This window comes from Tursiops truncatus, chromosome 2 (assembly GCF_011762595.2).
Source record: "Tursiops truncatus isolate mTurTru1 chromosome 2, mTurTru1.mat.Y, whole genome shotgun sequence".
NCBI lineage: Eukaryota > Metazoa > Chordata > Mammalia > Artiodactyla > Delphinidae > Tursiops > Tursiops truncatus.
In genome coordinates this window covers 143,916,791-143,937,829 of record NC_047035.1, presented here as the reverse complement: position 1 = coordinate 143,937,829, position 21,039 = coordinate 143,916,791, and the positions used below count along the sequence as shown (strand labels likewise).

The window sequence follows — 21,039 nt, the reverse complement described above, 5'->3', positions numbered from 1 at the left end:
ATGGCTTAACAACAGTAATTGATCATCTCCTAGTATTGGATGGAGGCTAGAGATCTGAAATCAAGGTGTCCCTCTGAAACCTGTAAGGGAATCCTTCTTTGCCTCTTCGTAGCTTCTGGTGGTTTGCCAGAAACCTTTGGCATTCCTTGGCTTGCCGTTGTATCACTCCAATCTCTGCCTTCACTGTCACATGGTTTTTCCCCTGTGTCTGTCTCCACATGGCTGTCTTCTCACAAGGACACCAGTCATATCGGATTAGGGTCCACCCTACTCCAGTATGACCTCATCTTAATTAAGCACATCTGCAAGGAACCAATTTCCAAGTAAAGTCACATTCTGAGTGTTGGTGCCCAGGGCAGGCTGCCCCCAAATTTGCTTCAGTGGCATATTGATTATTTTAAATTAAAGTTACTTAAGAAACAAGTGGTATAAGAGGGACACTTTGACCTGCCTCTCTGCCTCCCTGAAAGCGGGAAATAAATCTCTCATGTGAAAGGTGCTCTCCCTGTACCTGGAGGTAGAAGGACACCCTTATTGCCAGAGGTGGGGAACTGGCGCAGAGAACCCTGTATAAACAAACCTTGTTATGCCTTTAATTTACTCTCCCAAGCCCAAACTCAGTTTAGATTCTTCACTACTTAACCACTCAAAGTTTCTTTGTCTGTCAATTCCTCACAAATTTATTATTTCTTTGTCTAAAAAGTATAAACGCTGCCTGCTTTGGCCACTTCTTAGGTCCCATTTCTATGAGACCTGTGTGCGCAGGAATTACAATTTGTTTCTTTTTCTCTCGTTAATGTCTTGCGTCAATTTTATTAGTAGTCCAGCCACAAGAACACAAGAGGGGTAGAGGTAGAAATTTCCCCTCCCCAATATGAGGTACTTGTAGTAGTTAGGATTTCAACATCTCTCTTGTGGGGAGAAGGAGGGCAGGGAATGGGGGGCAAACACAAGTCAACCCGTAACGGGATATAAAAGAAAGAAGGGAATTGAGAAAGATGTCTTGATTTTTGACCTAAACAGTGATGTGAATGGTGTGCCATTTATGGAAATGGGAAAGAAGGGATGTCTCCAGGTGGGACCAGATTTGTGGGGGAAAGTAAATAAAGAATTGTTTCGAAAACGCGGTGTTTGTGATATCTATGGGACGCTTGAGTTGCCGGTATAGAGAAAACAGTTGCATTTTCAAATTTGGAGATCAGAAAAGAGGGATGGGCTGAGGAGGTAAATTTGGAAATCGTTGGTTTATCGAGAGTCTTTTTAAAGCCACAAAACTTGATGAGATTATCTAGCGAAGTAAACGCAGGGAGAAGAGAGCAAAGATCTAAGAACTACACCTCGGGACACTCCAACATGTAGAGGTGGTGAAGAAAAGGAGGATCAAGCTAAGAAGACAGAGACAGAGCTGGCAGTGAGGTAAGAGGAAAACCAGGAGAGTGTAGAGTGTCAGAAACCAAGTAAGAAAGCATTTCAGGAAGGAGGGAGTAAACTGCATTAGATGCACTGAGGGCGTGTTTTCTCAATTAACCTATACTCTCTTTGGTGCTAAATATCTAAAAGTCATTTAAATGAGCACCAACTGACCACAACTCTCCATTCCTTGAATGAGATTCTATATACTCTTACCCACCTTTACAGGTCTTCTATTGGAAAAATATTTTTCTCAGAAATTTGTTTCTGGAGAACAATGAGAACAAAAGAGTTTTCAATTAGGCAGAATCATTTTCCTATTTTAACAAAGGAGACACAGGGTTTGAATTGGAGTCAGCCTTGGAGGGAGGGGTGACTCTAAGTCAACGATCAAAGTAGCCCCCCTCCCCCCTCCCTCCCCCTACCCCACATGCCTTTAAGGGGCCTGAGATTGCTTCATGCCCTAGCTGACCAGCAAATGTTACCACCCCTTTTCATTTCATTTAATGCTGTTTATCTGCTAGTGGGTTTGATGCTTGTCCTGAGAACGTGCAGCCTGCCAGGCTGCCAGCCAGCACTGCTCTTTAATTCAGAGCTTCCCCCCCGGGAACCTCATTCCTGCTGTTCTGTAACCTGGGCTCTCAGGATCTCCTGCCAAGTGGGACATGGCCTTGTCTCACATCTGCACGTGTGGCTTATTCTCAAAGACACCTGTTTTCTCCAGTGACAAGACTCACACTTCAACAATCAGCCAGGCTTTAACACAATGGACCTTGGCCACATGACGTTTTCATTTTTCTTGAGTCAGAGGCTTGACTCTCAGGGTCAGTCCTTGAATAGCTTTGCAGAAAAGAAGCTGACATGAATGTCATGCACTTAGTTTTTCCTATCTAATTGAATTTTTTAGAATCTATTCTTGAGAATGTGTCACATGCGAGACACAGGTCTAAGTGCTGGGAATATAGCAGCTAAGCAAGGCAAACTCTGGGTCTACTTTAATAAAGCTTACATTCTTTGTGGGGAAAGAAATTGAGAGAGAGAGGATAAATAAATAAACAAAGAAATAAGAAAACTTCAGATGGTGAACTGTGCTTTGAAAAAGATAAAACAGGGTCATGTGATGGAGGGAAGCTTCTCTAACTAGATGATGTCTGAGCCGCAACCTGAATGTTGAAGAAAAGCGAGCTGTACAGTGATCTGGAGGAAGAGCGCTCCATGCAGAGGGAACAGGAAGTGTAAAGGTCCTGTGGCTAGAACAGACTTGGGATGGCTGAGTGTGAGAGAAACAGAAAGCTGGCTAGTATAAATAATGTAAATTGATGAATGCGGTACAGTTTGTCAGAGAGGTGGGCAAGGGCTAAATCATGTCATTTAATAAAATGTGCTGTTTCTTAATCTCTCCCTCTCTCTCCGATCGTATATATATACGAGAGACAGACAGATACAAATGTCTCCTGTGAGGAGCAGCTCTTACGTGGGGAAGGGAAGTGCAGTGGGGTATGCTCCCAGTGGCACAGGTAAAAACTGAGCTTAAGTAACCATATACTGATAAGCTATACAATATCCTTATCTCTCCACTCAATTTAGAATCGCAAGTACATGTGTATTACTACGGATACCATGTATCCGTGTAATAGTGAATAGACACTAGCTGTCTATTCAGTAACATTTATTCAGTACATAAGCGGTGCCAGATGGTAAGCTAGAACAGGGATCAACAAACCTTTTCTGTAAAGGTTCCGATAATGAATATTTTAGGCTTCGCAGGCCATATAGAGTCTCTCTCACGTATACTGTTTTGTTTTTTTGCCACTCTTGAAAAATGTAAAAACCATGCCTAGCATGAGGGCTGTACGCAAACAGGCCACAGGCTAGATTTCCCCTGTGGACCATAGTTTGCCAGCCCCTGGCCTGAAGGTCAACAAGACATGTCCCTACCGTAAAGATGCCCAAAATCTGGTGGGGGAGAAGACAGACCTGATAATACAGAGTGACAGAGATGAGTTCACAGCAGGATGAAAGGACTCGGGGAGGGCAGTTAACCCAATACCAGAGGACCAAGGCAGGCTTTCTACGGAAGCGACGTCTAAGAGCATGGGTGGGAGCCAGCCAGGTGAAGAGGGGAAAATGAAGATTCAAGCAGGAAGAAAGACAGCACAGGCAAGGGCCTGGAGATGAGCACAATCACAGGATAAATTCCAGGAGCAGCAAATCTCTTCACTGTGTGTGGAATCAAAGGTTGTAACCACGAATGCTATAGAGGCTGGGTGGTGAGACCACAGAGGACAGCAGGCCATGGGAGGGGCCGCAGCACCGCACAGCGCTGCTGACCTTGGGGTCAGCCTCTCGGGCACGGTGAGGGGCGGTGGAGACTGTGCCCTGGCTAAAGAGCAGCTGGTGCTCAGCTCCTGCTGGCAGAACGTGGCCCAATGTTGGCAAATCTGATTCTTCAAAAGTCAGAAGAAGTTTTGATTTTAAGGTGAGATTCCATGTTTTCAAAGATTGGTGATGAATTTTTAGTCAATGTAAATACCGTGAGGATCAATATTCTGTGGGCACAAAGCTGTCTGCAATTTTGGGCACTTGGCCTCTGGTTTACAGGCTCTGGACTACACCATAAAGGGCGGTGGTGAGAGCACAGAGGCCAGTCAGGGCCCCAGGGACTGGACGATGAAGAAGAAGGAGGAGAAGAAGGAAGGAAAGGGGAGGGGACGGAGGAAGAGGAGGACATGGGTGGCAGGGGAGGAGGGGGAGGGGGAAGACGAGGAGAAGGGGAAAAGAAAAGGAAATCTGGCCACGCATGTGTAACTGGACCATACGATGTAGTTTGTATTTGTAAGGGAGAAATGGTGTGGGTGAGCTAAGCCTGCAGAGCACACGGCTGCACTGATCTGGGAGATTGGGGGCCTGGGGGGCGTGGGAGACACTCGTACCTTCTGAAGAGGGGTGGCAGGAGCAGAGAGGTCTCTAAGACTCTGAACCTGCTGGGAGACAGCCACCCATGTAAGATGAATCCCTCTCTGGAATGGCGCGGTGGAAGAGAATAAGAATGGGTTCCAGCATAAATACACTACCAAACGTAAAATAGATAGCTAGTGGGAAGCAGCCGCATAGCACAGGGAGATCAGCTCGGTGCTTTGTGACCACCTGGAGGGGTGGGATAGGAGGGTGGGAGGGAGGGAGACGCAAGAGGATGGAGATATGGGGACATATGTATACGTATAACTGAATCACTTTGTTATAAAGCAGAAACTAACACATCATTGTAAAGCAATTATACTCCAATACAGATGTTAAAGAAAAAAAAAGCATGGGTTCCAGGCTCTGGACCAAGTTCATGGGCAGCTGGCCAGCCACTGAAGCTGCAGACTGACAGAAAACCTCAAACTGAACTGAGAACACCCAGTATGAGGAAAACAGGGAGAGATGAAGGCAGGAAGTTTAGAGTCATTGTTAAGAAAAGAAGATATGCAGAAGATAATCAAGCAGCAAAAGAAAACCCTGCAGAGGGAATTGGGGGAGGAGATGCGGGGCCAGGCGCCACCTGTCCTCAGGGGCCAGGCTCCAGCCTCCACACCCTTGCTGCCTCTCATTCCTCCAGCTCGGAGGCTCAGCCACCTCACTCAAAGCTGCTACTGGCCGATGTCTTCCATGAGATCCGGTGCCGTCCCCCCATCAGGCCCTGGAGAGTCCCTCTACCCTGCTCTGGGTCCCTTCAGACCAGTGGGGCATCAAAACTGGGTTCCCCAAGTAGTCCTCAACTCACGTTGTATTTCAACATAAAAAATCTGTAGTATTTTCCATCTCCTAACAGCAAAAAAAAAAAAAAAAAAAAAATTGTATCGTAACTTCTAGACTGATTAGTTTTTAGTGGTGTTTAGCTTTCTCTCTCAGTTAACGTGTAAGGAGAAAGTGGGGTCATGCTGTCTCATAAAATTAGTGGAGTTATTTCTGATCTTTATATTTAACTCATTTAATTATTTTCCAAAGCAGAAAACCAATGTTTGATACACAGACACATACACATTTACCAGACTTGTTTCATAAATGTCCTTTTGCGTACATATAACATTGCCAATTGCAAATTCAGTAAGGAGAAACTGCATATCGATTTATGATCTTCTTTTTGTAACATTATAAAATGGATGAATTAATTACATTAGTTCTGCAGCATTTTAATCCTGACTTCTCTGCATTTATTATCTATCCCACAAGATGGGTTCTATAATTTTTTTCCAGTGGTATTTATAATAGTCCTTGAGATCCTCATTAGCATGTTTGACTGAATTGAAAAAGACATCAGATGTTTGTCACAATGGACAGTAAGAACTTTCTGACTGACTGGTTTTACAGTGAGGATTAACTTTGCCAAACAGATTATATGGCAGACATTTTACATATATTCAATAAAACAAACTCATAGTTCCAAGGCTTGATGAAACTGTATTCAAAGCACATGATAATAAAAAAAACACTATATCAAAAAAGATTGTCTCGGGCTTCCCTGGTGGCACAGTGGTTGAGAGTCCGCCTGCCGATGCAGGGAACACAGGTTCGTGCCCCGGTCCAGGAAGATCCCACATGCCGCGGAGCGGCTGGGCCCGTGAGCCATGGCTGCTGAGCCTGCGCGTCCGGAGCCTGTGCTCCGCAACGGAAGAGGCCACAACAGTGAGAGGCCCGCGTACCGCAAAACAAACAAACAAAAAAAAGTGCTACTAACCACCGCTGTCTAACTTCTAAGGTTAGTATAGGATACAAGGAAATAAATCTTGGTGAGGAATGTTTAGAAATTGGAATTCTAATACATTGCTGGAGGGAATGTCAATTGCTTTCCTGTATACCAACAATGAAAAATTGGAATTTGAAATTAAAAACACAATACCATTTATATTAGCACCAAAAAAAGAAAGGAAGGGAGGAAGGGAGAGGGAAGGAAGGAAGGAAGGAAGGACGGAAGGGGGAAGGAAGGAAGGGGGAAGGAAGGAAGGGGAAAAAAAGAAATAGGTATGAAGGGCATCTGTAAAAAACCCACAGCTAACTTCATACTTGGTGGTGAAAGACTGAATGCTTTCCCTGTAAGATCTGGAACAAGACAAAGAGGTCCGCTCATACCATTTGTATTCAACATTTGTACTGGAGGTTCTAGTCAGGGCAACTAAGCAAGAAAAAGGAATGAAAGGATTATTAAAGAAAAAAAAAGAAATGAAAGGGCATCCAGATTGGAAAAGGAGAAGTAAAACTATTTTTTTGCCTATGACATAATATGATATATAGAAAATCCTAGAGGGACTTTCCTGATGGTCCAGTGGTTAAGACTCCACATTTCCAATGTAGCGGGCATGGGTTCGATCCCTGGTCGGGGAACTAAGATCCCACATGCCGTGTGGCATGACCAAAAGATAAACAACAACAACAAATATATATATATATGGAACAAATTGGGAAGAAATATTTGTAACATATATAATTTTTAAAATTAAAAAAAAGAAAATCCTAGAGAATCAAAAAAACCCTGCTCTTGAGGTTATGGGGAGGGGGAAGGGTGAGCTGTGACAGGGCGAGAGAGAGTCATGGACATATACACACTAACAAACGTAGTAAGGTAGAGAGCTAGTGGGAAGCAGCCGCATGGCACAGGGATATTGGCTCGGTGCTTTGTGACAGCCTGGAGGGGTGGGATAGGGAGAGTGGGAGGGAGGGAGACGCAAGAGGGAAGAGATATGGGAACATATGTGTATATATAACTGATTCACTTTGTTATAAAGCAGAAACTAACACACCATTGTAAAGCAATTATACCCCAATAAAGATGTTAAAAAAAACAAGAAAACAAAAAACCCTGCTATAACTAATAAATGTGTTCAGAAAAGTTGCAGGATACCAGATCAATATACAAAAATCAATTGTATTTCTGTACACTTGCAATGAACAATCCAAAAATAAATTTAAGAAAGCAGCTCTATTTACAATAGCGTCAAGTAGAATGAAATACTTAGGAATAAATTTAACAAAGGAAATGAAAAACTTATACTCTAAAACAAGAAAACATTGTTGAAAGAAATTAAAGGAGATCCAAAGAAATGGAAAGGCATCCCATATAACACTGGTACCAAACTGATCTCCAGTATCACAGCAATTCCTGTCAGAATCCCAGCTGACTTCTTTAGGTAAGTTAACAAGCTCTTTCTAAATTTCTTATGGAATTGCAAATAACCCAGGATAGCCAGAACAATTTTGAAAAAGGAGAACAATGTAGGAGAACTCATACATTTCAATTTCAAAACTTACTACAAAGCAACAGTAATCAAGAGCGTGTGGAACTGGTACAGGATAGGCATATAGATCAGTAGAGTAGAATTGAGGGTCCAGAAATACACCCATATGTCTATTAATATTTGACAAGAGATGACAGGACCATTCACTGGGGAAAGAACAGTCTTCTAAATAATCACCTCCAACACCTCCCACACTGATGCTATACTTTTATTAATTAAGCCTAATAGACAACCTGATAAGAAGCAGATGGTTTCTCATTGCAACAATTCTGAAGAGTGACTGCTTTGTTTTTGATTTTGAAAATAAAAATGCGTGGCAAATCTTGGAATTTTTGAAACTGGAAGAGACCAAATTTATCATATAAGAACTCGTCTAATCTTTGCATTTTACAGCTAAAGAACTCCATAATTTGCTCAAGAACACACAAATAACTGTCGTAATTGGGAAAAGGACTAACTAGTCAGGTTTCCTGCCTCCCAATCCTGGGTTCTTTCCATCTAATGAGTTTGTGTCTCTAAATTATGTCTCTTCTATGCAGGTATGAAGAAAATGACTAACCAAGGCAATCTATCAGAGTGACTAAACACACACATACAACACATCTTATTCTGTGTAACTAGCATAGAAACTTATGAGAAAGATCCTCTTCTTGTTTAAAGCATGTACAAATCTGGAAAGATGTTTTAAGAAGAACATTAACGGTCTTAGAAAAAGAATTGATTTATTCAAAATGTAACTCAATATTCCATATGAATTAATGCCTGGGTTTATGTGTGAGCTGTCTAGATTCGATTTTTTTATTAGTCATAAAGATTATTTGGACCACAGGTTTTGCCCTACCCGTTTCTAGTTTATTCCCTCTTCCATCCAGGTCCTATGCTCCATGGTTCACTTCTAAGACTAGGAGTTGTGTCAGGAGAGGGGAGCAGTGCCCCATGCCATAGGTGTTTGTGCTTTTATGCTATCAGTTTTACCCTATATTGACAACAGAGAGAGTTAAAAGACATCTTCCCTCCCTCCCTCCCTTCTTCCTTTTTCCTTTCTTCCTTTTTCCCTTAACACAAAGTGTGTAACCTCATTCTCTTTGTAAAAGACTGAAGTAATATGAAATTACGAAGCATAAAATGTGACTGTTCCTTTGCAAACCCTCCTACTGCCCTCCCTGGACATAACAACGATTCATAATTTGGTGGGTCGTCTTATTCCATAGTCTCTCTCTTTATTCCTTTTCATCCACACATATGTAAGTATGAACATATTTTTATTGAAACGAAACCACACTCTATACATTGTCCTGCTTTCTTCATAATAGTTTGAGATGATACTGAATCATTGCACATTGGCCCACCTCATTTTTTTTTAAGTGCTCTGTGATAAAGTAGCTAGTACTTAGGTAGAGGGAACTATGTGTAAGGATCTGTTCAAAGTGCTTTACATTATTAATTCATTTAATCCTCACACTAACTCTATGAGATAAACGAAATCCTTATGCTTAATTTATAGATGAGGAAATTGAGGGAGTGAGGTAATTTTCCCAATGACACATAGCTAGTTAAGTGGTGGAGATGAGATCCAATCTCAGGCAGCCTGGCATCAGAATGCCATGCATTTAACTGCTAGGCTGCATTACTCCTCCATGACGTAAACGTTCCATAATGTATTTAAATAGTTCCTTATTAAGGAATCTTTAGATTGTTCCTAATTTTTCACCATTATAAACAATGCTGTAATTACCTCCTCATACATGTAATCAAGTCTATCAATCTTCTCTTTCACAGCTTCTGAATTTGCATCTTGTGTGGGAAGGCCTTTCCATCCCCAGGTTATAAATAATCCTTCATTTTCTTCTATAACTTTTATGGTGTGGCTTTATTCATTTAACACTTGCGTTCTTCTGGAATTTGTGTTGATGTATGGCGCAAGTTAGAGGTCTAATTTGATTGCCTTCCATATGGATAGCCAATTGTCCCAATATCATTTTTTTCATTTTTTTTTTTTTAGTTGAAGAGATATTTCCCAAGAAAATCTTTTAAGACTTAAACAGCTTACATCAACATATTCAGATCTATGCATGCTTAATCAACTGTTGAGAACTATAATCATAGGGCTTCCCTGGTGGCGCGGTGGTTGGGAGTCCGCCTGCCAATGCAGGAGACACAGGTTCGAGCCCTGGTCTGGGAAGATCCCACATGCCAGAGCGGCTGGGCCCGTGCGCCACAACTGCTGAGCCCATGTGCCACAACTACTGAAGCCCGTGCACCTAGAGCCCATGCTCCACAACAAGAGAAGCCACTGCAACGAGAGGTCTGTGTGCCGCGGCGGGGAGTGGACCCCACTCGCCACAACTAGAGAGGGCCCGCACACAGCAGCAAAGACCCAATGCAGCCAAAAATAATAAATAAAATAAATAAATTTTTTAAAAAAGAAATATAATCATAAAATGTCTCATTAAACCTACAGGAAAACGTTTACAGGATGGAGAGAACAAGGATAGAAACCAGGGATTTCCCCTCACCCCCCATATCAAATGCACTGAATGGATATTTTATCACGGAAAGATCTTGAACTTAGTTCAGACCCTGGGTCTGTCCCTTAAAAAATAATTGGTCTTGAGTAAATCTTCTATGCCTCTGTTTCCTCATCTGTAAAAGGAGAAGATAGTAACACCTGTCTCAGAAAGCAGCTGTAATGATGAGAGCACCTGGTACTCATTAAGTGCATCATCTATGTGAAAGCTTTGATTTCCCTTTTTTTTTTGTTAAAGAACTAAAGTGTCCCCAAAAGACAGTCCTGTTCTTATACCCAAAAGCCTTTAGGTGATACAATGTCTGTTATTTGAGAGCATTTGCTTTTATGAGACATTGTACAATGTTCTCAGTTTGACCTTGGTTTCAAGGGACAGAGTTCCAGAAGCAGACGTAAAGGTTATTGTTGATTTCTTGGTAAAATAAAGAGAATTCAAGTCCTTTTATTTATCTTTGCTGGCTCAAAAACACTAGGAGAAAAAAAATTGTTGAAAGTCAAGTTATGCCTCCCTTTGTCCTATCTTTCTTCTCCATAGCTGCTATTTCAAACCTTGTTCTTTCTCTGACCTTCTACTCTGTCACGACATTTGACAACTAGCCTCATCTCACCTCCTCCATCAGAGAAAATGAAACTCATCTTCCCTCAACTTCCTGCTGCCAAAGTCACCAGCACTTGCACCTATACTTGATCCATTCTCCTTCCCACCAGTCCCTCCTGCCCAAGTACTGGTCATTTGTCTGTCTCCCTCACTGGTTTATGAGCATAAGGACCAGGTCATTGGAATACTGTTTCCCATCACCTAGCACAATGTAGGATCAGAGTAGACACTCAAAACACTAAAGGAAACCAGAATATGTCACCCCAAAATACGTCTCTTTGACATAAAAATTATTTTAAGCTGGCAGTAAACATATTGAGAAGCAGTAAACATAAAAATTATTTTAAGCTGGCAGTAAACATATTAAGAAGCAGTAAACTGGGCTTCCCACGTGGCGCAGTGGTTAAGAACCTGCCTGCCAACGCACGGGACGCGGGTTCGAGCCCTGGTCCGGGAAGATCCCACATGCTGTGGAGTGGTTGCGCCCGTGCGCCACAGCTACTGAGCCTGCGCTCTAGAGCCCGCGAGCCACAACTGCTGAGGCCCGCATGCCTAGAGCCTGTGCTCCGCAACGCGAGAGGCCACGGCAATGAGAAGCCCGCGCACCACAGTGCTGCAACTGGAGAAAAACCCACACGCAGCTACCAAGATCCAGCACAGCCAAAAATAAAGAAAGAAAGAAGCAGTAAACTTATGAAAAGCTCTCTCTAACCTCCTCTTTTTCTGCCTAAAGGCTGGATATAAATTCTACTTTTACTGAAGCCAGACTCTTGACAGCACCAGGAGAATCTGCAAAGAAACCTAACTGCACTAGTATCCTCCCATATATTACCTTCCACAGTTTGCTGCCCTTTGAAGCCTAAAACTTCTTTCCTTAGTCCTGTCATTTCTCTTCAAACTCATTGTTCTTTGTTGAAGATGCTACATAAGCCAGAGTTCTAAGCCACTATTTTGAGTTACTCTTCATTCAGTTTTCTCCCATGTATGCTGCATGAGTTAATAAACAGTTTTTCTCTTATTAATCTGCCTTTATTTTTAAGGAATCTAAGCTGAAAACCTAATATGGGTAGAGGTAGATGTTTGCCTCTCCTACAACACATTTTTAAATGAATGAATGAGATCTGCTTCCTTGGTACTCACTATCTTATCAGGAAATGTTATACCTACAAACATGGTACTCTAACCCGGACAGTTAGTCAAGGTTAAGCGGAACATATAATTGATATGGTCTTTTTATTTGAAAAAATTGCTATCAGTATTTATCAAAATAAATTCTATTTAAAAATTATAATAAATGAGGTGCCATTTATGGCAAAATTTGTCTTTTAAAGGAACATCCCTGCACACCTGGAGATGCATTCCACCTCTCACTACATCACAGATGACTATTTCCAACCTGACTCTATACAGAATTCTTGCTACTTCCCACCTGAAATTCCCACTCACAGAGCCCAGGAGCCTGTCCATGTCCTCAGGAGACCTGGGACATCTTGCTCCAAAATGGATCAGAGGCATCAGGACTCAGCAGAAAAGTGCCTCTTCAGGATTTGAATCCTCCGTTTTTGCAGTTGCAATATTCGACATCAAATTTCTTTACATCCCAGCCGTTTTATTGGACATACTAACAAACAAACTCATATTTTCCTGGTATGATTCACCTGAACTGAAACTAAAGCTTTAATAACCCAGCATTCTACACGGCACCCCTCTCTATGCTCATCAATAATAATCAGTCGTTCACCACAAAAACTCTCAATGCTTTTTCCTAGCAAGGAGCCATCTAAGTAGTCACCTTACAAACAATGGGTGGTTATGAATTTATCTTTCTGCTGCCCCCTCAAAATCACTGGAAGTGTGCACTTTACCCTGTCAAACTGCTCTATTAAGAATTGAAAGAGGCAACATTGTGCAGAGAACATGGAGTTGCAATAGTAGAGATCTGAGTGTGACCTTGGCAATTTACTTAACCTCTCTGAGATCCAGTATCTGAAAAAAAATAGGAATAATACACCAGCTTCATAAGGTTGATGGTATGAGGATATTACCACCAGCGATTTTGACTTAATTATCCAGGTAGTTTCAAAGCATCTCCGGGTGATTTTAATGCACAGCCAGGGTTAAGAACCGCTGGGTAAATGCTTCTCAAAAGTATTATCTCCATGACCACCCTTCAGAAACTTTAAAATGACTTTTGAATATTAAAAGCAGGATTAAGAATATAAAACAACCTCTTTTCACCTGTGTAAGAAAACCAGAATATGCTTAGGAATAGAAAATGCTAACGTTCATAGTAAAACTGTCCAACAACTGAGTTAAGAATGAATATACATGCAGGGCTTTTGAGGAAAGCTTTGTCTTCAACAAAGAACCTAGAGTTATATATCTGAATTATTATGTCCCTCCAAAGTATTACTACATGAAGATAAGCTATAAAACCTATTTTAATGATGCTGCCACTGTGGAAAAATAAATTTATTAGAGAGAAATTGCCCTTTGAGACTGAGGTAGATTTGCTAAAATGTCTTAAATGGCGAAAAATTTTGATCTTTGGTTGCAGATTTAACTTCTGGAATCAATAAAGTATCATTTGAAGTCAAGTCAGGTGAGTTGGTAGTTAACCAAGATGGGAGCTCTTATTGTAGGCATTGGGCCCAATGTCTCTGAGGGGCTCTTGCTACGTATCATATCCCTCAGTAAGTAGCACCCAACCTAGCACAAGTCACGGCTCAGTGATTGAACTTAAATGAAATATTCGATACAAAGACAGATTATCACAGGTGGCCTTGAAGGTCATTTCATTCTCAAAGAAAAGATTAGAAATGGTTGGAGCAATATTGAACTCATTAGAATAAGGATGTGGTTTTCCAGACAGGCAGTGTTCATGCCACATGTTTGTTACAAAGACCATTTCAGTTCTTCCTAAATATGTTTGGATTAAAGGGGAGTGACCCATGGCAAAACCATGGTATCACTAAGAGATGGTGGTGGCTGTGTCTTCAGAGCTTTCACAGGGGGACATTCATTATAGTAAATAACCCAGAATGTAGGTCTGACCCTTGGCTGTACAGGCTCAGACCCATAACTACCAGTTTGTGGAGAATAGGTCTGACTCTTGAGGCTGGACTCCCATTAATCAACATGATGAGAATGATGTATAACACCAGAATTCCAATTAGTTATGTTACAAAGAGAAGTATAACAGTTGTAGGGCCCAGAGACCTCTGGTAATTATGACCAGCACACTTTCTTTCAGAAAGCAGAACTGGGTGGGAAGTTCAGGTCCATCAGAAGGTGGCACAGTGAACAGGAACTTGAGATTGGGTGAATGAATCTCAAGGATTCATTGGGTGAAGGAATCTCAATGAATCTGAAGGCCTCCACAGCATCCAGTTGGGATAACCTGAGGACTATTTCTCACCATAGGGAGAGCCCTTTGGTGGGAATGCCACACTCAAGTTCAATGACCAGGATTGCTTCTCCCCCTTATTTAGGAGGAAATGGCTCAAGTTCACCTCTCCACTACCTTTTAATGTTCATTTCCACCACTGTCCAACTTCTTTTCTGACATATTTATAATCTATATTAGTACATTCAGTCATGTTACATCATATCTTGTGAGTCCTAAAAACAGTGTCTTTTTAAGACAACTTTGCACCTTTTGCTCTGGTCTATTGTGAATTGACCTTAATGCTTGACTCTTATTTCCCTGTTTCCCAAATTTATGAAGTTCAGGAGATACCTAGCCCATTATGTTCTGACAATACTTATAGTACCAGAAGTCTCCCATGTAAAAAAAAAATTTTTTTTCGGAAGAAAAATCCATTAGTCTCTCAACAAATATCAATTGCACCAGATATTTTTCTAAATGCTGGCAATTCCATGGTAAACAAAACAGATAAAGACCGAAACCTCATGGGGCTTATATTCTAGCTGAAAAAACGAAATAAATGAGAGAATAAATACTTATATAAAATAATTTCATATGGTGATAAATTGAAAATAAAATTAGAAACTCCTACTAAAATGTTCATTTGTAAATTAAGAGAAAATTCTTACCTCTGGGAGATTTTCAAGTCTACCTTACATGGTCCCAAGATGACTAGAAATATCATGGTCAAAGTAGAAAAATAAAAGGGAAGGTCCCACTGGAAAAAAAAAATACAGAAAAATATGAAATCAGGGACCTTGGAAATTCACATACCCATGACAATGAGAATAAGACAGGTGTGGTTCTGCAGTTCCAGAAATCTATGCCTGTGAATTTTCTCCCCGCTAGTGCTGCTTGTATTTTTGACAGTTTCCTCAGGATCTATGGCCTTAAATGATGCATGAAGAAGGGGGAAAGTGGAATTACTCCTTTATGCCGTACCTGAATTTAATGTCTTGCAGCAGTGCTCCAGATTTTTACTTTGGGTCTTGCAAAAGTAATATCTCTTGGGGAAAAATGGAGGCAAGAAGTACCTGAACATAGAACCATCATATTTAGCCTAAGAAAAAGGGAAGTGGCAGCCAGAAGTAATTATGATCGTTATAGCATGTATCATTTATTGAGTACCCACTATGTCTCACATACTGAAGAGGCGTTTGCGTATTTTACCCAAATAAACTCAGAGACCCTGTGTAACCCGATTTCCAGGCAAAGGCACATTCAAAGAAATGCAAGCCAGTAGTCAAAAGAAATTTTAAAATAGTTCTGTTCATTACTTGCATTTGAAATAAACTCCTTAAAATTCCTTTTTGTCCCCTCTCTATTCTCATATACCCTCTGCAGTTCTACAGTCTCTTATCCCAGCCTCACCCTCCACTTCTGCACAGAATGCACTGAAAACCCATCACCACAGGGATAGGCTCTGGTCTCTCCTTTTTCTTCCCCTTTTCTGCCTGTTTTTATGGTTCTCCATCTCTAACCATTCTCCTGATTCTAAATCACAGACACCCAGAGAGTCAGACAAGAAAGGCAGAAATTATAAGAAGGGGAATGGGTGAAATTGGAAAGACAAAGACAATATTATCTTTATTAAGCTGGGACAGGAGGAAGTAGCAGGAAGGGGGAAGGCTGAGAACATTCGCATGTTAATAGGTGCGAGAAGTGATTATAATTATGGCCCTAGTGAATCCCCTTCCTTGCTCCCAGCCCTTCTGCAATGAGACATCCCTCTCCTTAAATCTGGACTGGCCTTGTGATTTGTTTGGGTCAACAGTATGGGGCAGAAGGGATATTATGCAAGGTCTGGAATCTTGTCCTGAAGAAGTTTTGCAGTTTCTGGTTTTGCTCTTGGAACCCTGAGACCACCGTGCTGTGAAGAAACTCAGCCCAGCCTGTTGGAGGATGTGGAAGAAAACCAAACCATCCCAGCTGCCACCCAACACCTATGACCAGAAGTGTGCCTGAGGCCATCTTGGACTCTCCAGCCCCAGCTGAGCCATCAGATGACACAGTCACATGAGGGATTTCAGGCAAGATCTGAAGTAGAACTGACGAGATTGCCAACCCATAAAATTATAAGGAAGCAAATCATGGTTTTGGGATGGTTTATAACAGAGCAAAGGTCATTCACATATAAATCATTAGCTCGTGTAATTCTTACAACACAAAGTAGGTTATTCTTATTTTATAAATGAGAAACTGAAGTTCTGCAAAATTAAGTATCTCATTCAAAGTCACAGAACTTCCAAATGATAAAACTAGCTTGGTATCCTGGTCTGCCTGCTTTCAAATCTCATTCTTACCTGGTCCTTTTACTCTATCTCTGAGATCTATGAGTTACGTCTACTAAGAATCATTCCTTCTGTTAAACTCCTAGAAACTGATCACTGAAAACAGTCTCTTAACATCTCCCCCTTCCCAGCAACTTTAGGACTTATACCTGCACATCCATACTGTTGGAAATCTGTACACTTTGTGTTCCAGTTTGTGTCTCCATGGCACATAATATATGGTTAAGGGCATTGTTCAATTTGGACTTTTAAGGCATTTTAATGGCTGTCTAACTTCATCTTTGTTCATTTATTTACTCTCATTAATTAGCTATCATAATTACTATCAACTATTGAATGTTTACAATGGGTTGGACACTCTACTAAGCACTCTGCATGCATTATCTCATTTAATCCTCACGAAAACCCTACCGTGTTGCCATTGTCACCCCCGTTTTGCCAACAAGGAACCCGAGGTTCAGAGAGTCATCCAGCTAGGAAGTGTTGTAGCTGGGACACAAACCCAGGCCTGTCTGATGATAAAGCCTGTGCATTTAACCAGTGGATTGTACCCAGTGGTGTTCTGGTAAGTAGTTTACAGCTGGCTCTATGAGAAAAAGAAAGCCATGATTTGTAGCTTTTGTGATTCCCGTGGTATAAATACTCATATTATCATTGAGGTCAAGCTAACAGACTGACTTCACTGAAGGCAGAGTTGGGGAAAGCAGAAAATCTAGAAAAGCCCCTAACCCCACCATCCTCTCCAACAGACAGACGTGGCTTATGACACGGGAGGTGCAAAAACTCGGCTGACAGCACAGCTGGCCATCGTGAAGCAAGAAAGCTGATAAAGAGCTGTGGCACAATCCAGAAAACTCAACCAACAGTCAGATGTCCCAAAGATGTTTCTGTTTTCCCGTGACACCCTGCCTATGCACTGGCCACTGTTATGGCAGACCATGTTCCAAAAAGCATCACATGAATCACCTAGTCCAAAGCTTTCAGAGCCCTCAGAAGACCCCTCATCCAACCTCCATCTCTGAATAAACCCCTTTCTCCTCATGGCCAGGGTATTGGCTTCATGGGTTGGGGGTTCCAAAGGAGCTGAAATGAGGGAATGGACTTCTTTCTTTCTTTTCTTTTTCATAAATTTATTTATTTATTTATGGCTGTGTTGGGTCTTCGTTGCTGCTCGCGAGCTTTCTCTAGTTGTGGTGAGCGGGAACTACTCTTTGTTGCGGTGTGCGGGCTTCCCACTGGGGTGGCTTCTCTTGTTGCAGACACGGGCTCTAGGCATGCGGGCTTCAGTAGTTGTGGCACGTGGGCTCAGTAGTTGTGGCTCACGGGCTCTAGAGTGCAGGCTCAGTAGTTGTGGCACACGGGCTTAGCTGCTCCTCAGCATGTGGGATCTTCCTGGACCAGGGCTCAAACCCATGTCCCCCGCATTGGCAGGTGGATTCTTAACCACTGTGCCACCAGGGAAGTCCCAAGTGGGTATGGATTTCTACTGAGTCAGCATAGGGTGTGGGCACCCAGAAAGTGCAAGTCAAGTCAAAGAAGCAGGAGAGGAAATATGGCCTGATGTCTAAGAGTGTGAACTCCAAAATCAGAGAAATCTGGATATGATTCCCAATTCTACTTACTATTAAACATGGGACCTTGGAAAATTAATTTTTCCATGCCTCAGTTTCCCCACCTATAGAATGGACATACTAATAATACCTTCCTCATAGAGTTATGAGAAATACATATGCTAATGTACATGAAGATCTTAGCATAGCTCCTGACACATGAAAACATTCAGTAAAGAATAGTTCTGAGGGACTTCCCTGGTGGTCCAGTGGTTAAGACTCTGAGCTCCCAATGCAGGGTGCACGGGTTCAGTCCCTGATCAGGGAACTAAGATCCCGCATGTTGCGTGGCACAGCCAAAAAAAATAAAAAGGACACATTTAAAAAAATAAAAAAAGAATAGCTCTGAGCATTATTAGCTACTTTTTTTTTTTTTTTTTTTTTGTGGTACATGGGCCTCTCACTGTTGTGGCCTCTCCCGTTGCGGAGCACAGGCTCCGGACACGCAAGCTCAGCCGGCCATGGCTCATGGGCCCAGCCGCTCCACGGCATGTGGGATTTTCCCGGACCGGGGCACGAACCCGCGTCCCCTGCATCGGCAGGCGGACTCTCAACCACTACGCCACCAGGAAAGCCCAGCCACTACTCTTTAGGGAATGCTGAAGCTCAGATACCAAGAAGATGAAACATAAGTACTGAATGTGATCAGCAAGAGCAGAGTGGATGTCAGCCCACAAAATCAACAATGGGGAGTTTTAAAGCAAAGAACCTGATTTCAACTTTTATTTTACCAGAAAACCCTGGCCGGCTTTAAGAGTATGTTAGACCAGAGAAAAGGAGACCCCTGTCAATCCAACCGAGCGATCATGAAGGCTTGAACTAGGAGTGGAGATGGTAGGAGAGTTTTGAGAGGAATACCAGGGATGTTAACAGTGTGAGAGCTTCCAGTCTCTGGTGAGGGCGGTCAGGTAGATTGGTGCGGCTGCGGGAAGCACAGGAAGGCTGAGGGTGTGTCTGATGAGGAAAGCTGTGGCCATGGTAGGTCAAGATTATGTGGCAGGTGGCTGGGGAGGTGAGTCTGGAGCACTGGAGGCGGAATCAGGAGCCATCGGGCCTGGGGGTTCCTATCTCCTGCAACCAGCCACCCATGGTTTCTCCTTCAGGTGCCAAAGCTCTTGCCAACATTGATCTAAACCTCAATAGAGCATGGAGTGCTGAAAAACTAGCAAAAAGGTAAAAGAGTTCTTGTCTGAATAAATAAGGAGGTGATGAACAGCAGCTGCTGGAAAGATAACAGCTTTACATGGTGGTAAATAGGATCTTGTAGAAATTAAAAAGTACGGAAGTATTTTAGAACCATAGCAAAACCTCTCGAGATAGCGGTAAATATAACAGAAGTCAAAGAAATTAGAAAACCAACATTCCATTTTAGGAAGAATTTTTTCCCATAAAATAAGTTTTCCATTTTTTGTGTATATGAGAAGATTAGAAAGTGACCGAAAAATGGAAAGAAGGAGAAAACTATAAAATACAGTTTCATACAAACAATGTAGTTATAAATATTTCAGAACTGTTTTCTTCCAGTCTATGTTTACTATGTGTAAAGTTCTTTTCTTGTATAGTTGAAAAAATATATATGTATTATATGTATATATACATATAATACATATATATATCTTTGTATTTTGCTTTTCCACATAACGTTATAACAAAAGCAATTTTTGCAAGAATATACAGCATAGTTCATTCAACAGAAGAACTAATCTTAAAATAGACCATTTCATATGGAAGAATTTATCAAATTATAAAAGGAGTGTTAAAAAACAATGAGAAAGGGAAGGTTTATCAATATAGTGCTGGAAAATTGATTAGCAATTTGAAAAAAGCATTCATTTAAGACCCTATCTTCTCCCTTGCACTAAAATGAATTACTGGTGGATTTTTTAAAAAGAATTTTTTAAATCAAATACAAAAACTAGAGCAAATAAAATTAAATATTTATTGGACTTCTGGAGAAAAAGGACTGTCTCCTTTCTAAGCTAATAGTTGGTAGAATAAATCAAATGTAAATTACAAAGGATTAATATCCTCTCTCCTTTGAGAACTCAATCAAATCAATAAGAAAATCACTAACCCCCTAATGATAAAATGGTGGAGGCCATAAACAGACAAAGAAGATAGTCAACCAGTCAATAAACAGGAAAACGTGTGACTCCCGTAATAATCAAAGAAATGTAAACTAAGCACAATGTTGCCTTAATTTTTTTTTTACCCATTAAATTAGCAAGCTTTAAAAACTGTACTCAAGAAAGCAATTAGGAGAAGCTAGTTATGCTGTAATAACCACCACAAAAAGTAAGGGACTGAAAACAGCGATTAACAAATTTTTTCTGTAAAGTGCCAGACAGTAAATATTTCAGGCTTTGTGAACCACACAGTCTCCGTTGCAACTACTCAACTCTGTCATTATACCAAAAAAAAAGCCCCCATAGATAATTCATAAATGAATGGATATGGCTCCGTTCCAATAAAATTTTATTTAAAGAACAGGAAATGAGCCAGATTTGGCCTGTAGGACAACAGTTTGCCAACTCCTGGCTTAAATTTTTTTTTTTTTTATATTGGGGTATAGTTGCTTTACAATGTTGTGTTAGTTTCTGCTGTGCAATAAAGTGAATCAGCTATATGTATACATATATCCCCTCCCTCTTGGACCTCCCTCCCACCCTCCCCCAACCCACCCAACTAGGTCATCACAGAGCACCGAGCTGAGCTCCCTGTGCTATATAGCAGGTTCCCACTAGCTATCTATTTTACACATGATAGTTTATATATGTCAATCCCAATCTCCCAATTCATCCCATCTCCCCTTCCCCACCCCCTGTCTCCACATGTCCGTTCTCTACGTCTGTGTCTCTATATCTGTTTTGCAAATAGGTTCATCTGTACCATTTTTCTAGA

The 21,039-nt window shown here is 41.5% G+C and overlaps 1 protein-coding gene across 1 annotated transcript in view; it reads right to left on the bottom strand.

Moving 5' to 3' along the window:
* MTHFS (methenyltetrahydrofolate synthetase) overlaps window positions 1-21,039 on the bottom strand; it is a 260,674-nt gene that overhangs the window by 88,040 nt on the left and 151,595 nt on the right. Inside the window, exon 4 of the mRNA XM_073801471.1 lies at window positions 14,867-14,955. Coding sequence (XP_073657572.1) covers window positions 14,867-14,955 — 89 coding nt within the window. The remainder of the gene's footprint in view (window positions 1-14,866; window positions 14,956-21,039) is intronic.